At 44.5% G+C, this 20,550-nt stretch overlaps 2 protein-coding genes across 2 annotated transcripts in view; one reads left to right on the top strand and one right to left on the bottom strand.

Moving 5' to 3' along the window:
* Nucleotides 1-20,550, top strand: part of LOC123519891 (receptor-type tyrosine-protein phosphatase epsilon-like) — a 443,234-nt gene that overhangs the window by 180,741 nt on the left and 241,943 nt on the right. The window lies entirely within an intron of this gene.
* Nucleotides 4,536-6,067, bottom strand: LOC123519892. Its single transcript, XM_045281529.1, has one exon. It carries the CDS (start codon nucleotides 5,567-5,569, stop codon nucleotides 4,577-4,579), a length of 993 nt encoding a protein of 330 aa, XP_045137464.1. The 5' UTR covers nucleotides 5,570-6,067; the 3' UTR covers nucleotides 4,536-4,576.

Here is a 20,550-nt window from a genome sequence, read left to right as displayed (position 1 = left end):
TATTTCTTTAGTCATAGAGTGGTAGACTTCTGGAATGCATTGCCAGAGACGGTTGTAAATAGCACTAGTTTGACAATGTTTAAAAACAGATTAGATAAGCACTTAAATTTATTAGATTTATAATTATGTATAGCACTGCATGATAGTTTTTATAAGAAATTTACTATAGTTAAATAAGACATGATCTCCATGTATGGGGACCACAAATTGTAGAGGATTTCGCTGCAGGACTTAGCCCTGTTAATGGGCCAAATATTTAGAATTAGTATATAATGTATTGTGTACTTGTAAGTGTATCTTTAAGTACTGATGACGAGGTCGCTGTGCGACTGATACAGGATAACCTAGATGGGCCCTGGTGGCCCTTTGTTATCCTATTATTTATGTTATGTTATATGTTATGTTATGACGAGATTACGTTATCCCTGTCTCAGGAGTTTTAAGGGTCTGGATATTAAGAGAAAATCTCACCCTCCCCAGCCGTCCGTGGCCTCTACTCATTACACAACACAATTATAACTCTGCTTACCTCCAACAGTCTCCCAAGGCTTCACTCTGGTGTTATGATCAGTTATATGAATAATGGAAATAATTCAAAAGCAAGACATAAATAAACATAGGTATATTACATAAAGAAAATATAGGCAATGCATGAAATAATACAAAAATAACATATCAATGGTAAACATATAAATCAAAGAAAAATATTAATTTCATAAGAATTAACCCAGGGGACACTATTCCAGATCAGGGGTCCCCACAAATCTCAACTGATATAAGATCCAAGGCCACAGCTGGACACATGGATTGCAATCAATCAATACTCTCAAAATTAATCATTAACTCCACACATCAAGAAATGCCGTAGTAACATCCCATCTACACTCCTAATTCAACACAGTATGAGCAAAAAGCAAAAAATCCCCAAAATCATACTCCACCACACACCCCACCCGTGCTCTCCCTCAGTTGACGCCACGACCTCCTAAAGACTCGTCACCAACAAGAAAACACCACACAACCCATGAAAAGTCTCCAAGATTCACTTATAGTCACCACTAAAGTCTGGTCACTTTAGTCTGAGCCGTGAAGCTGAGCCTCATTTGAAAGGAGGCCGCTGATTGGCTGGCCCCCTCTCTCACTCACGTGTTGAAGGGCTGCGTCATGAATGCTTTGTGGTACATGCTTTTGTTTTATTTGTTATATCTCATCTTATACACATAACAGACAGTTTCTGTTGGTACCGTTACACTCAACAGTAAATGCAGAAGCTTTGATACTTGGGGAAAAACAATTAATAAGCAACTATAAAGAAGTTTTAGCGAGTTGAAGTGGAAAACTTTTCGCAATATCTTTATAACACGGTTTACTTATCATCATATCCTTTGGATATATTTAAAGGAATGTTGTTATAAATGATTGCATTTCATAAAAGAATGTCTCCTGAACGGTATGCAACTTCCAAATTATAGTTAAAAGATAATGTAAGTGTAACGTTATGGTGGTAAGTGAAAGCAGGATGTTCCCATAACTGTTATTTATGTACAATACACCACGAGTCACTTGACACGAAGCACTAAAGCAGGGGGCCGCTGGGCTGTGGTGGTGAGTGGTGTGTGTTGGGTCCACGCGATGACAAGAAGGGCCGCCAGACTGGTAAGGGCAGCAGACAGCGAGGGAAGCCGGTGGTGAGCGACACATGGGCCTTGGCGAGGGACAGGGCAAGAGGTGGTGGTGAGCCCGTCAGTGGTGGTTGGTGAACTGCCCAGCGTCCAGCCCTCAGTGTCGTGGTCGCCTCGCTTGGCGCTCCAATTACTTGCTTACTCCGTACCGAGCAGATAATTAACTATTGATGCACTATTCCAACAGCTACTCAGCACGTTTTCGTAACATCCCTCCCTCTCTACAAAAGTAAAAATTTATATTAAACGATATACTACGAGTTACATCGATAGAGATTATACATAGACATGAAATAGTTAGCAGGCCGTGTATCGCTCTGGGAACCTGCTTATGCGTGATGATCTGCGTGGAGGTGCAGCTGGAGGCAGATCCTGTGCCACAGACTCAGTTTGCGGTGACATCATCTGTTCTATCGTCTCCCCTATGCTATCCGTGTCGAATGAGAGGCATCTGGGACGAAGATTACTATGCAGGTGAGAAGCAGGCGGGGTTGCTGGTGGAACTAATGTGGGACGTAGATGCCTCCTGTTTCTCCTGTAACACCCGCCTCCCGATGCCACTTCATAAGAGTGGTACGGCAACGATCGGATGACCGTTCCCGATACCCACGACGTGCTGCCTGGTACTTGAAGTGCTACCTGGCTTCCTGTAGGTAATGGTGGTAAGGGTTTAGTAGTACGATTATAGTATTCCGCCTGTATTTTCCTTGCCTGTTGATGTTTATCATATGCACTTCCTTCAATATCTGCTCTTGGTAACAACAGCTCCCGACTCACTGGTAGAGGTGTGCGGCAGCGACGGGCGAACAAGCGTTGAGCTGGGGACACGCCTGTTTGTTCACTGGGTGTGTTTCGCCATTCCAGGATTGCTAGCATAGGATCTTGGTTGCCTAAATGGCACTTCTGCAAGATGCGTTTTACTGTCTTGACTGCGTTTTCCGCTTTCCCATTAGATTGATGATAATGCGGACTAGATAAAATGATCTCAAAATTCCATTCCCTGGCAAACCTCGCAAACTCAGCCGACCGAAACTGTGTTCCACTGTCGCCACAACTGTCAAGGGGACGCCGTGCCGACGAAACTGAAACCGGCACTGGTCAATCAGAGCTTGCGTAGTGATCCGATGCATGCCTGAAACCTCAAACCAGTTAGTGGAGTAGTCTGTCATAATAAAATAGTGTCTGCTTCTAAATTCAAAGATATCCATGCCCACCTTAGTCCACGGAGTTTTGGGACTCTCGTGAGATAATAATGGTTCACGCTGCTGTGATGGCTGGACTGCGGCGCAGATGGAGCAGCCCTTCACAAGATCGTTCACGTGTTGATTCATACGTGGCCAAAAATACAGATCCCTGGCTCTACGTCTGGTGGCTTCTATACCACAGTGTGCGGTATGTAAACTGCCTAGAATCTTGTGCCGAGCTCCCCAAGGTGAGCTCATTCTTGGACGGCCTAAAATCTTCCACTATGGTAGAAACCCACTTGCCCGACTGAATATCTGAAATTACAGCCTGAAGTTCCTCGTCGTTAGCAGTCTCATTCTGCAGATCTAGAAGGGATGCTGGTATTACTGCTAAATCAAGTGCTAACTTGTGTTGTTCCAAACTGATGGTAAAAACAGACTGCTGTTTTTCGGTGCAACTTGGCAGTTGCCGGCTCAGTGTATCGGCTATGGGTACGTGTTTTCCCGAGATGTAGTGAGTGTCCAGGTTGTAACGTTGTAGTTTGAGCATCATACTCTGCAGACGCTTGTTGGGAGCATCGTTGATAGGGCAACATAGGATGCTCTCCAGAGGCTTATGGTCCGTCTGGACTTGAATTACTGGTAGGCCGTAAACGAGTTGATCGAAGCGTTTAGTAGCGAACACAATGGCGAGCATCTCCTTTTCTATCTGTGCGTAGTTCTTCTCCGCGGATGTCAAGGAGCAGGATGCGTACGTGACAGGCTTTCCTTCTTGCAGTATGGCTGCTCCCAGTCCGTAGCTTGAAGCGTCACACTGAAGTAAGACATGCAGCCGCGTATCATAGTATTGCAGTACTGGGGCTGTCATAACGAGCTTCTTAATTTCTTCAAAAGTCTTCTGTAACGCTGGAGACCACTGAAACTCCTTATCCTTTTTCTGTAGAGCACGAAGAGGTTCTGCCACAGCTGACAAACGGGGTAGGTATCTCACTAAATACGCTACAGTGCTGAGAAATCCACGAAGTTGTGACACATCCTGCGGCGGTGGCATGTCCCTGATAGCTGTGATCTTTGACGGATCTGGACTCATTCCTTGTGGCGTGAGTCTGTGACCCATGTAGATTATATCACGAGTCTTGAATTGAACTTTAGCGCTGTTAAGTCTAATATTTTTACTGCGACAGCGCTCGAGGAATGCATGACAGCAACGATCATGACTTTTGCCAATTTCCTCCGGGTTGTCTCCGTACCCAACAACTAGCACATCGTCTGCACAGATGAAGACTCTGTCCAGGCCCTCCAGGGCGTGCGTAAGGTGTTTCTGAAAAACTTCCGGCGATGACTATAGGCCAGATGGAAGACGCAACCATCTGTAGTGACCAAAGGGTGTGTTAAAGGTGCACATTAAACTGGATTTGTAATCGAGGCGAATATGGTGGAAGCCTTGCCGCGTATCAAACAGTGAAAACACGTGGGCACCTGCCAGGCATGACGATACTTCCTGTTCAGTGGATATGGTGTAGTGCTCCTGCAAATCGCAGCGTTAAGCTCCTTTACATCCAAACATAATCGAACAGAACCATTTTTCTTGAGAGCAATAACTGGCGAACCTACCCAATCAGTAGCCTCATTTACCGGTGTGATGACCTCTTTTTTCACCAGTTCATCCAGATGAGCTCTAACTTTTTCACGTATCAGTTCTTGTACGCGTCATTGAGCGTGGACTGCCGGGTGCACGTCGGGCTTCAACTTGATGTGATGTGTCACTCCTAGGTCGCCTACAGTCGTGGAGTCAAACACATCCAGAAACTCTTCAGTTACGTCCTTAATTTCTTTCCATTTCTTTCTTGGTGTGACTATCGTGTTGCTGATTACATAGACACTCTTCCTTGTAGATTGCAGCTGGACGTCCGGGCTAAGTGTGATCAACCCTAATTCGAGGCTGGTGTTCAAGCCCAGAATCGGCTCCGCAGCAGCACCTGAAGACCGTTCTGCAATATAGAACAAAATCAGTGGCTTCCGTGGGGCGTTGTGGAGATGAAGCTTCACAGTTCCATATGTGGGGACAACCGAACCTTCGTAGTCTCTGAGAAGTGCTGCGTGGGTGGGGTTCACCTTTGTCATCATGCTATCACCTGTGGCGGCTTTGTAAATGTTCACTGGCATAACATTGACTTCAGCTCCACAATTAACTAAGATCTGAACACTCTTCTTATCCAGCTGATACTCACAAGTGGCGGCATCCAGCCGACCAATGCTGTTGATGGCGTTGACCCGGTTTGTTTTTCGTGATGACGCATAATCCCTCGGCCATCGACCCCGACAAACACTGCTGAAGTGATTCCACTTGCCACAACTGAAACACTGCCTCCCACGGGCAGGACAAAACATAAAGGAGTGCCTGTCTCCCCCACAGTTCGGACACTGAGTCCTTGAGCGAGGCGCCGAGGACTCATGGAGAGGTGTCATCACAGACCGTTTTACTGCAGACACTTTTGTAAACACTGTACACGGTTCCACGTTTTCCCCTTCGAGAACACACGAGTGTTGAGCCACTTGCTTGGCACACTGAACTATGGTGATGGCCTTGTCCAAAGTCAAATTGTTACCTTCCTCCAACAAGCGATGACGTACTGCACTGTCTGGTAAACCACACACTAACTTGCCGAGGATGAGCTCTTCGTTGATATTTTCAGGCGTCATCTTTTCAAACTGACAAGTGAAAGCGAGACGTCACAAGGCCGCAACAAACTCGGCCACTGGTTCACCTTGTTGTTGTTGCCGAGTATTGAACACAAATCTTTCAATACACCTATTTTCAGTTGGCATCAACTGCTCCTCAAACTTCAAGATCTTGTCAACGTCATGCTTGTCGTTTTCTTGTACCCAAGTAAACGATTTGTACTGTTCCTGAGCAGCAGCTCCACAAAACAAGAAGTAAGCAGCTTTCACTTGTGACGACTTCTCGGTGAGTTCTGCACCCTCCAAGTAGTTTTCCCATTCAAACTTAAACTTCTTCCAACCTTCAGCCGTTAGTAGCAGTGGTCCAGGTGGTGGTAGAGACGTTCATGCCATGATGGTGACGAAGGCTCACTCGGGGCACCATGTAACGTTATAGTGGTAAGTGAAACCAGGATGTTCCCGTAACTGGAATTTATTTACAATACACCACGAGTCACTTGACACAAAGCACTAAAGCAGGGGGCCGCTGGGCTGTGGTGGTGAGTGGTGTGTGTGTTGGGTCCACGCAATGACAAGAAGGGCCGCCAGACTGGTAAGGGCAGCAGACAGCGAGGGAAGCCGGTGGTGAGCGACACGTAGGCCTTGGCGAGGGACAGGGCAAGAGGTGGTGGTGAGCCCGTCAGTGGTGGTTGGTGAACTGCCCAGCGTCCAGCCCTCAGTGTCGTGGTCGCCTCGCTTGGCGCTCCGATTACTTGCTTACTCCGTACCAAGCAGATAATTAACTATTGATGCACTATTCCAACAGCTACTCAGCACGTTCTCGTAACAGTAAGCGAATTACATAATTATTTATGAGACGGTGTCACTGGCGGTGACAGACACGATACTGTATCCAGGAGGTGAGGACGGAGGTAAGGCGAGAGTTGATTGGCTGGCACGCTCCCAGCTCACTGTGTTGAGAGGCTGTGAACTGACGGCTCTCGTGGTACATGTTTATATTTTATTCCTTATATCTTGTCTCATGCACATGACAGATAATTTCTGTTGCTACCTTTAGTCTAAGCAGTGAATGGGGAACTTTCGATACTCAAGGAAAAAAATAGCAATATGCAACAATAAAGAAGATTTGACGAGTTGAAGTGAAGGCTGCATTGCGATAACTTTATAACACAGTTTATTTATCATCATTTTCTGTGTATATATTATAAGGAATGCTGCTTTAAACTATTGCATTTCATCAAGGGATGTCTCCTGAAGGTAATGCAACTATCAAATTATAGTTAGAAGATAATGTAAGCGAAATAGAGTATTATTTATGGGAAAGTGACTCACGAGAAAGGGCACGGAGGAGTGGTCGCAGTGGGAGCGTAATCCAGTTATAACTGGATCAAGGTGAACCAGCAGTGTCTTCACTGGCAGCACTCCGCCGCGCCCTTCCTCGCGAGTCATACTTTCCCATAAATAATTCTCTATTTCGCTTACATTATCTTTTAACTATAATTTGGAAGTTGCATACCGTTCAGAAGACATTCTTTTATGAAATGCAATCATTTATAACAGCATTCCTTTAAATATATCCAAAGGATATGATAAGTAAACCGTGTTATAAAGATGTCGTGAAAAGTTTTCCACTTCAACTCGCTAAAACTTCTTTACAGTTGCTTATTAATTGTTTTTCCCCAAGTATCAAAGCTTCTGCATTTACTGTTAAGTGTAACGGTACCAACAGAAACTGTCTGTTATGTGTATAAGATGAGATATAATGAATAAAATAAAAGCATGTACCACAAAGCATTCATGACGCAGCCTTTCAACACGACGTGAGTGAGAGAGGGGGCCAGCCAATCAGCGGCCTCCTTGCAAATGAGGCTCAGCTTCATGGCTCAGACTAAAATGAACAACTTCCCGCTCAAATGCCTCTCCACATCACCACTTGTTTTCACCATAGTTGGTCTTACCAGACCTTATAAACACCACAAAAACCTCGCAGATAACACCACCAACCTTTAGGACCGGAGCACAAATAACCAACACACTTTATACCCACGACATCACCACAAAATTTCTCCAACACCACCTAAACATCCATCCCAGGAGGCGCCTGCTGAGAAAGAGAGAAACAAAAGGAGCGCGGGCTCCGAGAATGCAACGGGGGCAACAAAACACATAGCCTTGCGCAAAGACATTACTCCTTATTCTACATTTAAATTCACTCATCATAAACATAATAATAATAATAATAATATATAGACAAGAAAATAAAGAAAATCAAGGCACAAACCGTAACAATATATATATATATATATATATATATATATATATATATATATATATATATATATATATATATATATATATATATATATATATACATTACACCCAAAATCTGCCCCTTCTGAGTAACTGCCCCACTTTGCTATTTCTCCCTAGACTACTATTCCCTCATTCTGACACAGGGCATTGATTGCTGCTTACAGAGGTCGTATAGCCTCCCACAGCCTCATAAGTCTGGCTTTAACTTGCGTTCTCTTCTATAAAGCTGAGGTCACCACTGTGTTTCTCCTGTCCACAGGGAAGGGAAATATATACACATCACCCAAAACACCCTCAGTAGGAAATAGGATTTTTTAAGTAAAATCCATTTTTATCTACATACTATTAGCCATAATTATTAATTATTGCTTAAACCCCCACCCCACAGGAAAGTTACATAATGTCCATTAGGTCGCAAGAGAACAATGAAAGAAAAGAACTTGAGTTCCCCTTTCCATTCTCTAAGAAAAGGTGCACGGACCGTTTTCTATAACCCCTCGGTACCAGCCAGCCTTCCCCCACAATTCATACGCTTCTAAAAAGGTCATAGAGGGGAGGGAGGAAGGGAACATGAATTATAATTAATAATGGGTAAGTATGTAGATAAAAATGGATTTTACTTAAAAAATCCTATTTGTTACTGCACATACTATTACCCATAATTATTAATTGTTGCTTGAAAACTGATTCCCAAGTAAAGGAGGGAGGATGACCATTCCTTTAACGAATCTGAAAAGATTAAAAAACAAAAACAGAACCACACTTGTGCATACTTACAATGAAGAGGTCAAGTCCTGGAAAAGTGTAGCACTACCATCCATGTCTAAGGGGAAGTAATAGGGAAAAGAAGCAGTCCATCCAACATCCCACCAGGAAGGTCAACTAACTCAAAGCCTCCCATACTAAAGTACATAGAAATTATGTAGCCTGAACCCAATCAACCTTAATCAATAACCCTGAGAGCCAACACAAAAGGCCCAAAGAAAAGGTAGCTAGATATCTATGAGTTATATCCTGTAGATAAAAAGAAGCAAATGTAGAACTACATTTCCAGGTCCCTGCTCGGAGAATGGTTGGAATACTCCTAATTTTCTTAAATAGGGCACTTGTAGCCACTGCCCTAACCTCATGTGCATTGATTTTCACCGAGTGCATGTCTTCCTCTGAAACATCCTGATGTGCGCGTTGGATAACCTAACATATCCAAAAAGAAATTGTGTGTGGATGTACCACCCATCGAGGTTCAGAAACTGTCACAAATAAGCGTGAGCACTTAGGACGACAGTCCCTGGTCCTCCGCAGGTACTACCGGACAGTCCGAACTGGGCATAAAAGCTGGTCACTCAGAATCTCCAACAGACCTAGCCAAGGCCTGAATAGAAAATTCTGACTGAGAATCATCACCTGGAACTTGATTCTTAGCCAGAAAGTCCGAGGCTAAAGAGAAAGTCATCGAAGACCAAACCCTAGAGTGACAAACCTCAGCTGAAAGTCCATGGAGTTTGCTAACCTGACGAGCAGAAGCCAAAGCTAAGAGAAAAGAAGCTTTCAGTGTCACGTCCCGCAATGAAGCTAAACGAAGGGCCTTTGTTAAAGAATTCAAAACTAAAGATAAATCCCACGCAGGAATGCGTGGCGAGCAGGAAGGAGCTGACTTGGCAAATCCATATTTAGAAAGATATCCAGGCCTGCCTGTTGGAATATGGGGACCAGAGCAGAGCGGTATCCCCTAATAGATGGTAAGGATAAATGCTTTGTGCCCCAAAGGAAAAGAAAAAAGTCCGCCAAGTCTATCACAGAGGCCGAGAGAGGATGACAGCCCCTCGACTCACACCAACGACAGTAGATGGCCCACTTCGCCTGGTACACCCTGGGCGAAGACTGTCTGACTGGCAAGGCCATGATCCCTGCAGCTTCTCGCGAAAAGCCTCTCTTTTGAAAGAGACGCTGGAGAGTCTCCACGCATGAAGATGAAGTGTTGCTGTTGATTTGTGAAAAGGTGTCGATGAGGCTGACGTAACAGCGAGTCCCACTGAGGTAACACTCTCGGGTGATCTACTAATAGACTCAGCAGCAGGGGGAACCAGTCTGCCTGAGGCCACTGAGGCGCAATTAGAGACACGCGCACACCCAAAATCTCTCTGACCCGAACCAGAACCCGCCAAATCAGGGAGAAGGGGGGAAAGGCGTACAGATCTAAGCCCTCCCAGGGGAAGGCAAACATGTCCTATTTCCAAGCGTTCGGGTCCAGAAGTGGAGACACATACAGTGGCAGCTGGTGATTTAAAGCCATAGCAAACAGGTCCACCTGAGGTGCACCCCACACCTGGAAGACCCATTTGCACACGACTGGGTATAGGGTCCATTCCGACCCCACACACTCACAGCTGAGCACATCTGCCACTGCGTTGCGCCATCCTGGCACGAACTTGGGGCGAAGCAATACCCGATTGTCCTCGCACTACCGAAGAATGACCCCTGTCAGAACAGACAGAGACTCGGACCGAGTGCCCCCTGAGTTTCGTAGGTAAGCTACCACCATAGTATTGTCCGACATAAGACTCACTACTGTGCCCGACAAGTCCCGTTGCAAGGCCTGAAGGGCCCGGAAGACAGCCAACATCTCCAGGTGATTGATGTGAAGGCTCTTCTCCTGTAGAGACCAGAGACCTGAGACAAGGGACTCCCCCACATGAGCACCCCACTCGTGCAGAGAGGCATCGCAAAACAGAGTCATCTCTGAAGGTGGCATCACAAAGGGGGCTCCTTGGAGAAGATGAACTGGCTCCATCCACCAGAAGAGGTCTGCAAGGCATTGGTGAGATGGAGGAACCCGCCACCAGGGTGGGTCTGAAGCTGCTCTCCAGTGTCTCTTCAGGCACCACTGAAGGGACCGGGAAACGAAGGCGGCTACCTGGAACCAGCCTCTCTAGGGATGCCAGATGATCCAAGAGTGACCTCCACAGTGACACCGGGGGAGCTTTGTCCTCAAGGAAACTCCGCGCCACAGACCAAAACTGGCTGATCCGCTCTGGGGAAGGAAAAATCAGAGCCCTCATAGAGTCCAGTACCATGCCCAGGTACTGCTTCCTCTGGCTGGGCACCAGGTCCGACTTAGATAGATTGACCTGAATACCCAGTTGATCGCACAAATGGGAAATAGCTTGGATGGCACTCATGCCCTCCTGTTGAGACGAACCTGTGATCAGCCAGTCGTCCAGATAGCGGAGGAGAAAAATCCCATGTTGATGCGCCCATGAGGACACTGGAGCCATGATTTTGGTAAAAACCTGAGGAGCGGTGGAGAGGCCAAAACATAGAACCCTGAATTGGAAGACTCTGTCCCGCCAAACAAACCGCAAGAAATTGCGAGAATGAGGGTGTACAGTGATACCTTGAGATACGGTTGTCCTAACTACGATGAAATATTCAAAAATTTATGCCCCAACATACAACGAAAAATTTGAGATACGATGAGCGATAATAATTATTGTAGAAGCAAATGCTAGGTAGCAAAATCTGCGGTCAGCTTCCGCCCGCTCAGTTTGTTGACGCCTCATTGTTCAAACACGTTGTGTTATTCGTTGTGTTTGTGCTCATTTTTCGTCTTATTTTGGATATATATACTTTATTTTGTTATTAACCATGGGTCCCAAAGCTAAAGAAAAAGCTAGTGAAAAGAAAAAAACCTAAGAAAATGATCACGATGGAAAAAAAACATGAAATTATCACAAAGTATGAGCATGGCATTCGTATAATTGACTTGGCAAAGGAGTATGGCCGCATTCCTTCTACAATATCCACAATCATCAAGCAGAAGGAAGAGATCAAGAAGCTGCAACCTTCCAAAGGCGTCACCATTATTTCCAAGCTACGTACTGATAAACGTGATGAGATGGAACGGCTACTTTTAATATGGATTAAGGAGAAGCAATTGGCTGGTGACTCTGTTTCTGAAGCGATCATCTGTGAGAAGGCTAGCACTATTTTCCAAGACCTTAAGCGTGAAGCAACTGAGACGGAGGGAGAATCATCACAGGGTGGCCAAGGGAGTGATGAGTTCAAAGCCAGTTGTGGATGGTTTGACAATTTTAAGAAACGAAGTGGCATTCATTCTGTCATTCATCATGGAGAGGCATCGAGTGCTGATGTTAAGGGGGCTGAAAATTTCATTAAGGAATTTGAAAAACTCATTTGTGAAGAAGGATACCTGCCGCAACAAGTATTCAATTGTGACGAAACAGGATTGTTTTAGAAAAAAATGCCTAGGCGTATGTTTATCACAGGAGAAGAAAAAAGTCTACCCGGTCACAAGCTTATGAAAGATAGGCTAACACTTGCCCTTTGTGCCAACGCTAGCGGCAATTTCAAATTGAAACCGTTACTAGTTTATCACTCAGAAAATCCAAAGGCATTCAAAGCTCATAAAGTGATTAAAGAAAGATTACAAGTTCTGTGGCATGCAAATAGTAAAGCATGGGTGACACGTCAGTGTTTTATTGAATGGATGAACGTAGTTTTTTTGGTCCTTCAGTCAAGAAATACTTGACCGATAATGGTCTGCCACTTAAGTGTGTCCTCCTCTTGGATAATGCCCACGGTCACCCCCCTGGCCTTGCAGATGACCTTTTAGATGAATTTAAATTCATTAAAGTTGTCTATCTGCCAGCCAACACAACATCTATCCTCCAGCCCATGGATCAACAGGTGATATCCAACTTTAAGAAACTTTTCACGAAGCATCTTTTCAAGCGTTGCTTTGAAGTTACTGAAAATACGAACCTAACATTGAGAGAGTTTTGGAAGCAACATTACAACATTGTCATCTGTGTTCAGCTTATAGATATTGCCTGGCAAGGTGTTACCAAAAGAACATTGAACTCAGCATGGAGAAAATTATGGCCAGATGTTTTTTTAGAGCGAGACTTTGAGGGAGTCGATCCTGTTGAGGAGGAGATTGTATCTATTGGTTGCTCTATAGGCTTAGAGGTAGACGAGGCAGATGTTGCTGAACTCGTTGAGGAGCATGCTGAAGAACTCACGACGGGGGAGCTGAAGGTGTTACGCAAGATTTCCCACGAGGAGGTAATGAAAGAACTCAGCAGTGAGGAGGATGTTGAGCAGGAGGAGGAACTAACTTGAAATTCGTAATATTCTAGGCAAGTGGTAGGAAGTGTCAGATTTTGTGGAAAAAAGACACCTGATAAATTGTCTACAGGCAGAGTGAGTGTCTTATATAATGATACGTGTCTCACATTCTTTCGTAACATTCTAAAAAGGAGGCAGAAACAAACCTCTCTTGATCATTACTTTGTGAAGGCCTCAGTTAGTGAAAGTCAAGGTGAGGCCAAAAGGGCCAGAAGTGAGAGTGCTGAAACTGATGAAAGTGAGGCCAAAAAGGACAGACATGAAAGTGATGATTAGGTGATGATTACGTAAGAAAAAAAAAAAAAATTTAAAATGCCACCCCCAAAAAAACATTAAGAATAAGTTTAGCATTTGAAATAAGTTTAGCAAAATTTTTGTGTTTACGTACATTACGTACGTATAAATCCTCCTCCTCCCCCTCCTCCTCTCCCTCCCTCTGCAGGCCGCAGCTCACCGTCACTGTGGTAAGTAAAATTCCTTTCTTTTTTTATTGATTTTATTAACATTTATCATATAAATGTGTTTTTTTATCATTATGCGTGTTATTACTCGTTTATTTATATACAAATTGTCTATATTATATGTAATTTAACTGTGTTTTGGGGTGGTTTCATAGCACTAGAATGCATTAATTCATATTACTTGTATTTATATGGGAAATATTTATTTGACATACAATTTTGTTGACATACAACGATGGTTATAGAATGAACTAAAATCGTATCTCAAGGTACCACTGTATTGGGATTTAGAAATATGCATCTCGTAGATCTAGAGAGACCATCCAATCCCCCACTTTCATGGGCTCCAACACTGAAGCCACTGTCTCCATTCGAAAGGGGCTGACTCTTAAAAACTTGTTCAGGGCCGAAAGGTCGAACACCGGTCTCCAACCCCGTTACTTTCGGAACCAGAAACAGGCATGCATAAAAGCCTTCCAGCTTGTCGACCACCGGCTCTATGGCCCCTTTGTCCAACATATCCTGAACCTCTAGGTGTAGGGCCGTATGACGAACAGACCCCTCTACATAGGTGGTAAACTCTATGGGCCTGGAAGGCAATGGAGGGGGACGAAGAAAAGGAAGTACATACCCATAGCGCAGGGTCTTCACTACCCACTCCCCTGCCCCTACCTCCATCCACACTCTCCAGTGACGCTGCAGGCAAGCACCCACAGGAACCGGAGAGCCAGAGTTTTCCCTCCGCTGCGAGCCCCCCAGGTGCGAAAGGACCCCCCTGTGGGGGAGGATCTGGAAACAGGAGCCAATGGAAAGGGTCTAAGAAGGGACCCTTTCCTCACCTGCCCTCTTACTCTGTTTCCACAGGGTGTCCCGGCTGATCCCCTAACTGAAGAGGTCAAGCTCCTAACCAGAGAAGAGATATCACGCCAAGTGTTCCGTGTTCTGCACCTTGGCCACTACAGACAGGTCAAAGAGAAAATCAGAAAAAGGAGAAGACATAAGCTGGTGTTTATCCGCATCAGAAAAGGAACCAGGCAAGGCATCCACAGTTGCCTTTCTTCTTAACATATAAAGCCAACAACGTAGTTCTTCTGCAGAGCGAAGAAAATCTCTGTTGGCCCTGGCCAGAGAGGATAAAAAAAGCCAACACTTACTGCTGTGTGCCTGAAAAGTCTCCAGCCCAAGTGGCCTGGTCTATCCAAGAGGCGATGTCAGTCATGGAACCACACACTGATTCCATCTGAGCCAAGACACGGGTGGAGACTGACACCATCTGGTTTCCCCTCTGTCTAAGATCATCCAACTCCTCATTAACCGGAGGAAGGACCCGAGAGGCCCCTTCGGGTAAATAAATTTCACTGGCACCCTTCTTCCAAATTCTGGGTAACTGGAAAGGAGATAAATTAAGTCTAGGGTCTTTCAGAGCCTTTCCTTGGGCTTTCTCCCGAATAGCCTGGGCCAAAAGAGATCAAAGGATAGCCAAGGAGGGACGGCGAGTCTCAACTGATCCTTGAGCTTGCTCAACTCCTGTGAGAATCGACGAGGAAGGAGCTTCAGGAGTTGGAAGCTGGTGAAAACTCATCACTCTCTGTATAAGTTGTAGAAAAGGAGGATCACTCACCTGAGGAGTAGACACCTCCTCATCTTCCTCATCTGCCTCATAAGTGGACTGGGGATGCTCAACCAGTCTGGAAGCTGATGATCCTGGGACCAGATTGCTGCTACCAGGAACGGGAATAAAATGGCTCACCTCATCAGACATCTCTTGGGAAAGTGAATGGTCCCCCTGAGAAACACCACTGCAAGGAAGGGTATGGTGAGTAGTCCTGGGAGATGAGACCAAACTAACCTCAACAGTCTGGTCATGAGGTTGGTTGGTCTGCAGACCCACCTTAGGAATGGCACCAGCGCACAAATTCTGTGTGGGAAGAAAAGCGTTAGTCAACCCAGCTCTTGAAGGGCCAGAGAGGGGTTCAATTGAATCTCCATTATAAGAACCTTGGCTGACTTCCCTGGGGAGGGACAAAAACTGGCTGTTTCGCCTTAGGGCATGGTGACAGCTGTCCCTCCCATCACTACCATCACCCTCCATGGGGTGGGAAGACAGCTGGTTGTCACACCTTAGGGCATAGTGACAGCTGTCCTTCCCACTACTACCATTGCCCTGCTTGGGGTAGGAAGACAGCTGGTTGTCACACCTTAGGGCAAAGTGACAGCTGTCCTTCCCATCATTGCCAACGGTAATGCCATAACCAGGACTTCCTTTGGCAGTACCTTGGCTGGTCTTAAAGGGCATGGGTTGTTTGTCAGACCTTAGGGCTATATGTAAGTTGTCACCTCCTAATTCTCTGGGAGGGGCAGAGAGATAGGGCCCTGGGCCATAACACCGGCTCTCTACCTCCATATCACGGGTAGAATGTTGTACTGCCATGACCATAGGAACCTGGCAGTCACCAAATCCACCCCCAGAACCAGCGAGGTCCTTCGTAGAGCAACTGGCATCTTACCTGTGTCAGTAGAGAAGACTGGAACACCAGCTGCTTGTGTTATTGTTGACGCAGCTGTCGCCGGAACCATCTCGGCCCCAAGACACGCTGCACCATCTGTTCCCTGAGATCGAAGGTCCACCTGATGGATAGGAGACTGAACTCTGAGCCTTGCACTTCCCAGGTGAAGACTTCCTCCTTTCCCTACACACATTTACATTCTCCAAAAACCTGAGAAATTCATCGTGAGACAAAGAAATGCATTTTTTACACCGAGATGTGAGACTGCAAGACTTGACTCTACATGACAAACAATCGTCATGAGGGTCCACAGACCGAGATGGTAATGATCTAGAGCACTTACCACGCAGTCTTACCATGATCTTACACTTAACCAAGGCTCTAACCGAAGACAAGAGCAAGGCGGCAACCCAAAAGCCGCAGAAAAAGGACAAAAAGCCGGCAGTAAGCGAACTAAGGTAACACATGTAACCACTATGGCAGCAAAGAAGCGAATGAATTGTGGGGGAAGGCTGGCTGGTACCGAGGGGTTATAGAAAACGGTCCATGCACCTTTTCTTAGAGAACGGAAAGGGGAACTCAAGTTCTTTTCTTTCGTTGTTCTCTTGTGAGCTAACGGACATTATGTAACTTTGCTGTGGGGTGGGGGTTTAAGCAATAATTAATAATTATGGGTAATAGTATGTGTAGTAACAAAGGAGTAGTTGTCCATGCTCCCAGAAAAGAAGAGCATACTTGTATTTTGTGAGGTTTGTAGAGTGATGTGAACTACTGCCCTCTGTTAGCAACAAAAGACAAACCATCCACATCCACATCACTCTAATTAAACAGTAAGCTTTATTATCTCCCAGACGATGGAGCTGGCCCTACATTATACTACCACCGGTGTTACAGTCACTGTTGTGTTTGTTATGAATTATAACCAAATCACAAAAGACATTGGTTTATGGATTCCTTCAGCACTGTTTCCCTGAAGGTGATAAGACTTGTACTGTTGAACCTTGATAACTCTAACCCTGATAAGGTCGGAAGAAAAATTTTTCACTTTCCTATATCTTGTTTTCTATTAATATTTCAAAAAATCTAATTCCTACAAAAGTTGCATTTTAGTTAGTTTTAGTTTAGAATTGTACCAAACAAAAGTCAATCAGAGTTTATACCAATTTTATTCAAAATTTTTGAAATGTAAAGAAACATTTTTCGAGATATTTTCTCCTAAAGATTTCTCATAATTTCGTCCTTGTTTTGCTATTTGTATTCATCTGATTGACATGAAATTTATACATATGATTGTTTATTCAATGGTGACTTCCTGGAGCATGATAGGATGATATTACATCAGATCCATTATTATTCACTCTTACGTACCAGAGGGTTCGGAAGGAGCTATCAGTAGCGCCATAGTAATCTGCTGTTTTATGACTGAAGTGGACAGTCTCTAAGTCCTTATTAGTGTGTTGAAGTGAGATAATGATACTGTGAAGTAATTATTACTGTTAGTCTTTCACTATATTGGCTTAAATGTACAGTTTTTACACCACACCAAGACAGTCTTGCACACACACACAATCACCCAAGACTTACCGTATGTCAATCACTGCTACTGCAAGACTCCATCTGATCTCAGATCCACAGTCCATCTTCTGTCAGCATTTCTCTGCTGACACCAGCAACCATCCCATAATTATTAGAACTCTTCCTAACACATTTGTTATTAAGTTAGAATATTAAAAGAAAAAGCATATTATGATACAAAATGCATGTAAATGTCACTGTGCATTATTTATGATAACATGCATATACTCTAAGCAGCTACAGATTCCCTCATGAGCTTCTGAGAGTGGAAGCTGATCTCAGCATGGTCAGGTGCATGAGAAGAAAAAAAGTGTAAATTGATAGGAACATTTGGCTGACATCAGCTCATTTCTCCCGGCTGTTTGTGAGGAAACAAGAAAATAATAATATACAATTCATACCCTAACATCACTCGGTCACATACCTGCCATGTTGTCACAGCACAGAAATAAACATAAACTAAACATGTACCTTTCTGTGCTAGAGTATACTACAGGAGTGTTATGGTGGAGAGTGAAATTGCCTCTAAGCAACTATCACGGCACAAAAACCAGAATAGAAAACAACAGGGTCAAGGTACTCAGGAAGAGATTCCTCAAAGACTTGAGCAAATTCTGAGTAAGTGGAGAAAGAAAGACTGTACAACAGATAAAGGGAAAAGGTGAGAAGTATAACGCCTCACATAGATGTTTAGGATAGATAGTCATGTTAGTAGATGTAACATGGCAAAAACTTTTAACTGCATAGTGACCAATAACCCTTTCATATGTTGTACTAGTCAATCAAACAACTGTGAGAGGAATAGAAGTTGGGAAAAAGAAAATAATGGAAGCCATGGAACAGTTACTGAAAGACAGCCTGTGGAATTAATGAAGTACATGAGACTTACCGCATGTCAGTTGAAATGTGCTTCAGATTTTATGAAGCATATCATCTCTGCTAGAAGGAAGCTTTCACATGAGATACGCTTTGCTGCTTTGCACCACCAGACTTTAAAGAGTACAACCATCCACATGAGAAGTAAGGAGATATTTCATACTGCTGGAATTACTTAAATCACAAGATGCTGCATAGTGTAGGGTGGGAGAGGTGGGCATGTGCAAGTTCCCTTTTAGCAGAGGTGATTTGCTTCATAAAATCCGAAGCACATTTCAACTGACCTGCGGTAAGTCTCATGTACTACCTCATTAATTTTACATCTGCAAATTACACCTCTGCTAGAGGTCACTTTGCCCATGAGGTTTTGAAGCCATGTGGATGTTGTACTACAAGAAATGGGAATGAAGTACTGATGTGAGAGTGGAGAAATAAGACAACCAGTAACCAAACCCCAATATTGTAACAAAATTACATAGCCATGTAACAGTTTACAATAAAAATAACACTTCCAGCCCAAACAGGACTTACAGACTAGTGCAGAACAGCATCTTGGAAAGGGTCATGGACTGGAATGATCTTGTTGTAATACTTGGCAAAGGTGGCTTCCCTGGACCACCCAGCCTTTGCCATGATGTGCTTAATCGGTACAGCCATGGCCTTGGCTTTTGACACTGCTGCAGGCCGAACACTGCCAGCTGAATACTTGTCAGTATCCACGCCCGACATATTTATCCCTGTCCTAATTCGTCTCGCAACAGTGTCTTTCGTCACATGTTTGTGTGGCTCAATAAAGCTAAGGAGTAATTTCCCATTCTCCCGATTCTCAACACTTTACACATGTTTGTGTGGCTTAGTAAATAGCTAAGGAGTAATTTCCCATTCTCCCGATTCTCAACACTGGAATTCTTCTGTTCTTGCAATGTACAGTTTCAAAGTTTCACACACACACAATCTTTTGTCTGTAGAGTATGCTTGAAAGGTCACAAACCGCACATTGAACTTCGGCCGACATTGTTTAATGTTTTCCCCTAACCAAACACAAACAGAATCCTGTCTGATACGAATATCCCTCAGCAATAAGCAGTGTAGGGTTTGTACTTTGGCAGCTTGCATGAGTGCCATTAACATCACAAGCTTTAGCGTTAGATCCTTTAGGGAGAGGGAACACAAAGGTTCCATGGCACGTAGACGCTGGAGCACCTGCTGGACATTCCAAGTTTCCGCATACCTTGGTGACGATGGTCTCAAGTTAAAAACTCCCCTCAAGAACCTGTTGACAAGAGATGGTTTCCTGCTCTGCAGCCATCCACAATAATCCCCAGTGAGGTGAGAGTGCCTCTTGCAGTATTGACTGAGGTATAACCCACACTTCTGTGGAAAGTGACAGACAAGAAATTCACAACATCAGTTACAGTGGGAATAAGGGGATCGATGTCCCAGCTATTGCAAAACTGTAGCAACCTATTGACATGTGGCTGATACTGCTTCGCAGTCCCAGGTCTCCAGGAGGCCATAATGATGTTCGCACCTGCTGTAGAAATGCCTCTGTCTCGCAGATGTTGCTGGACAAGAGACAAGCCATCAGGTGGGTGTGTTGCAGGATGGGGTGTTCCTCCTCCGTCGATGGGTGACGCAATATGTGTGCCTTCCTCGGAATTAGCCGTGGTTCCTTTATGAGCAAAGTGAGGAGAGTCCCCATCAATGGCTGGGACGGCCACAGTGGCAACACCATCCACCCCTTTACTGACTCCGTTCCAATTTTCTGTAGGCATCTGGTAATTAGAGCAAAGGGTGGAAAAATGTAGATTAGGTCAAACTGTGCCCATTGTATGGAAAAAGCTTCAAAATGTACTGCATCTGGGTCAGATTTCCAGGAGCAGAAACGAGGCACTTATTTTTTCAATCTGGAAGCAAAGCGATCACTGCTTGGAACTCCAAAGACCCCACAAAGGTCCCTAAAAATTCCTTCATTCAACTTCCACTCATGCCTGTCATTAAATGTCGGAGATGCAATGTCTGCCATGAGATTAACTTTACCTGGTACATGAGAACAGGTAAGCCAGACATCATTTGCTGCATACCAATCCCAAAGTTCAAGACATATGTCATTACACAATGA

Source organism: Portunus trituberculatus, chromosome 46 (assembly GCF_017591435.1).
Source record: "Portunus trituberculatus isolate SZX2019 chromosome 46, ASM1759143v1, whole genome shotgun sequence".
Classification (NCBI taxonomy): domain Eukaryota; kingdom Metazoa; phylum Arthropoda; class Malacostraca; order Decapoda; family Portunidae; genus Portunus; species Portunus trituberculatus.
This window is presented reverse-complemented; position numbering and strand designations above follow the sequence as displayed.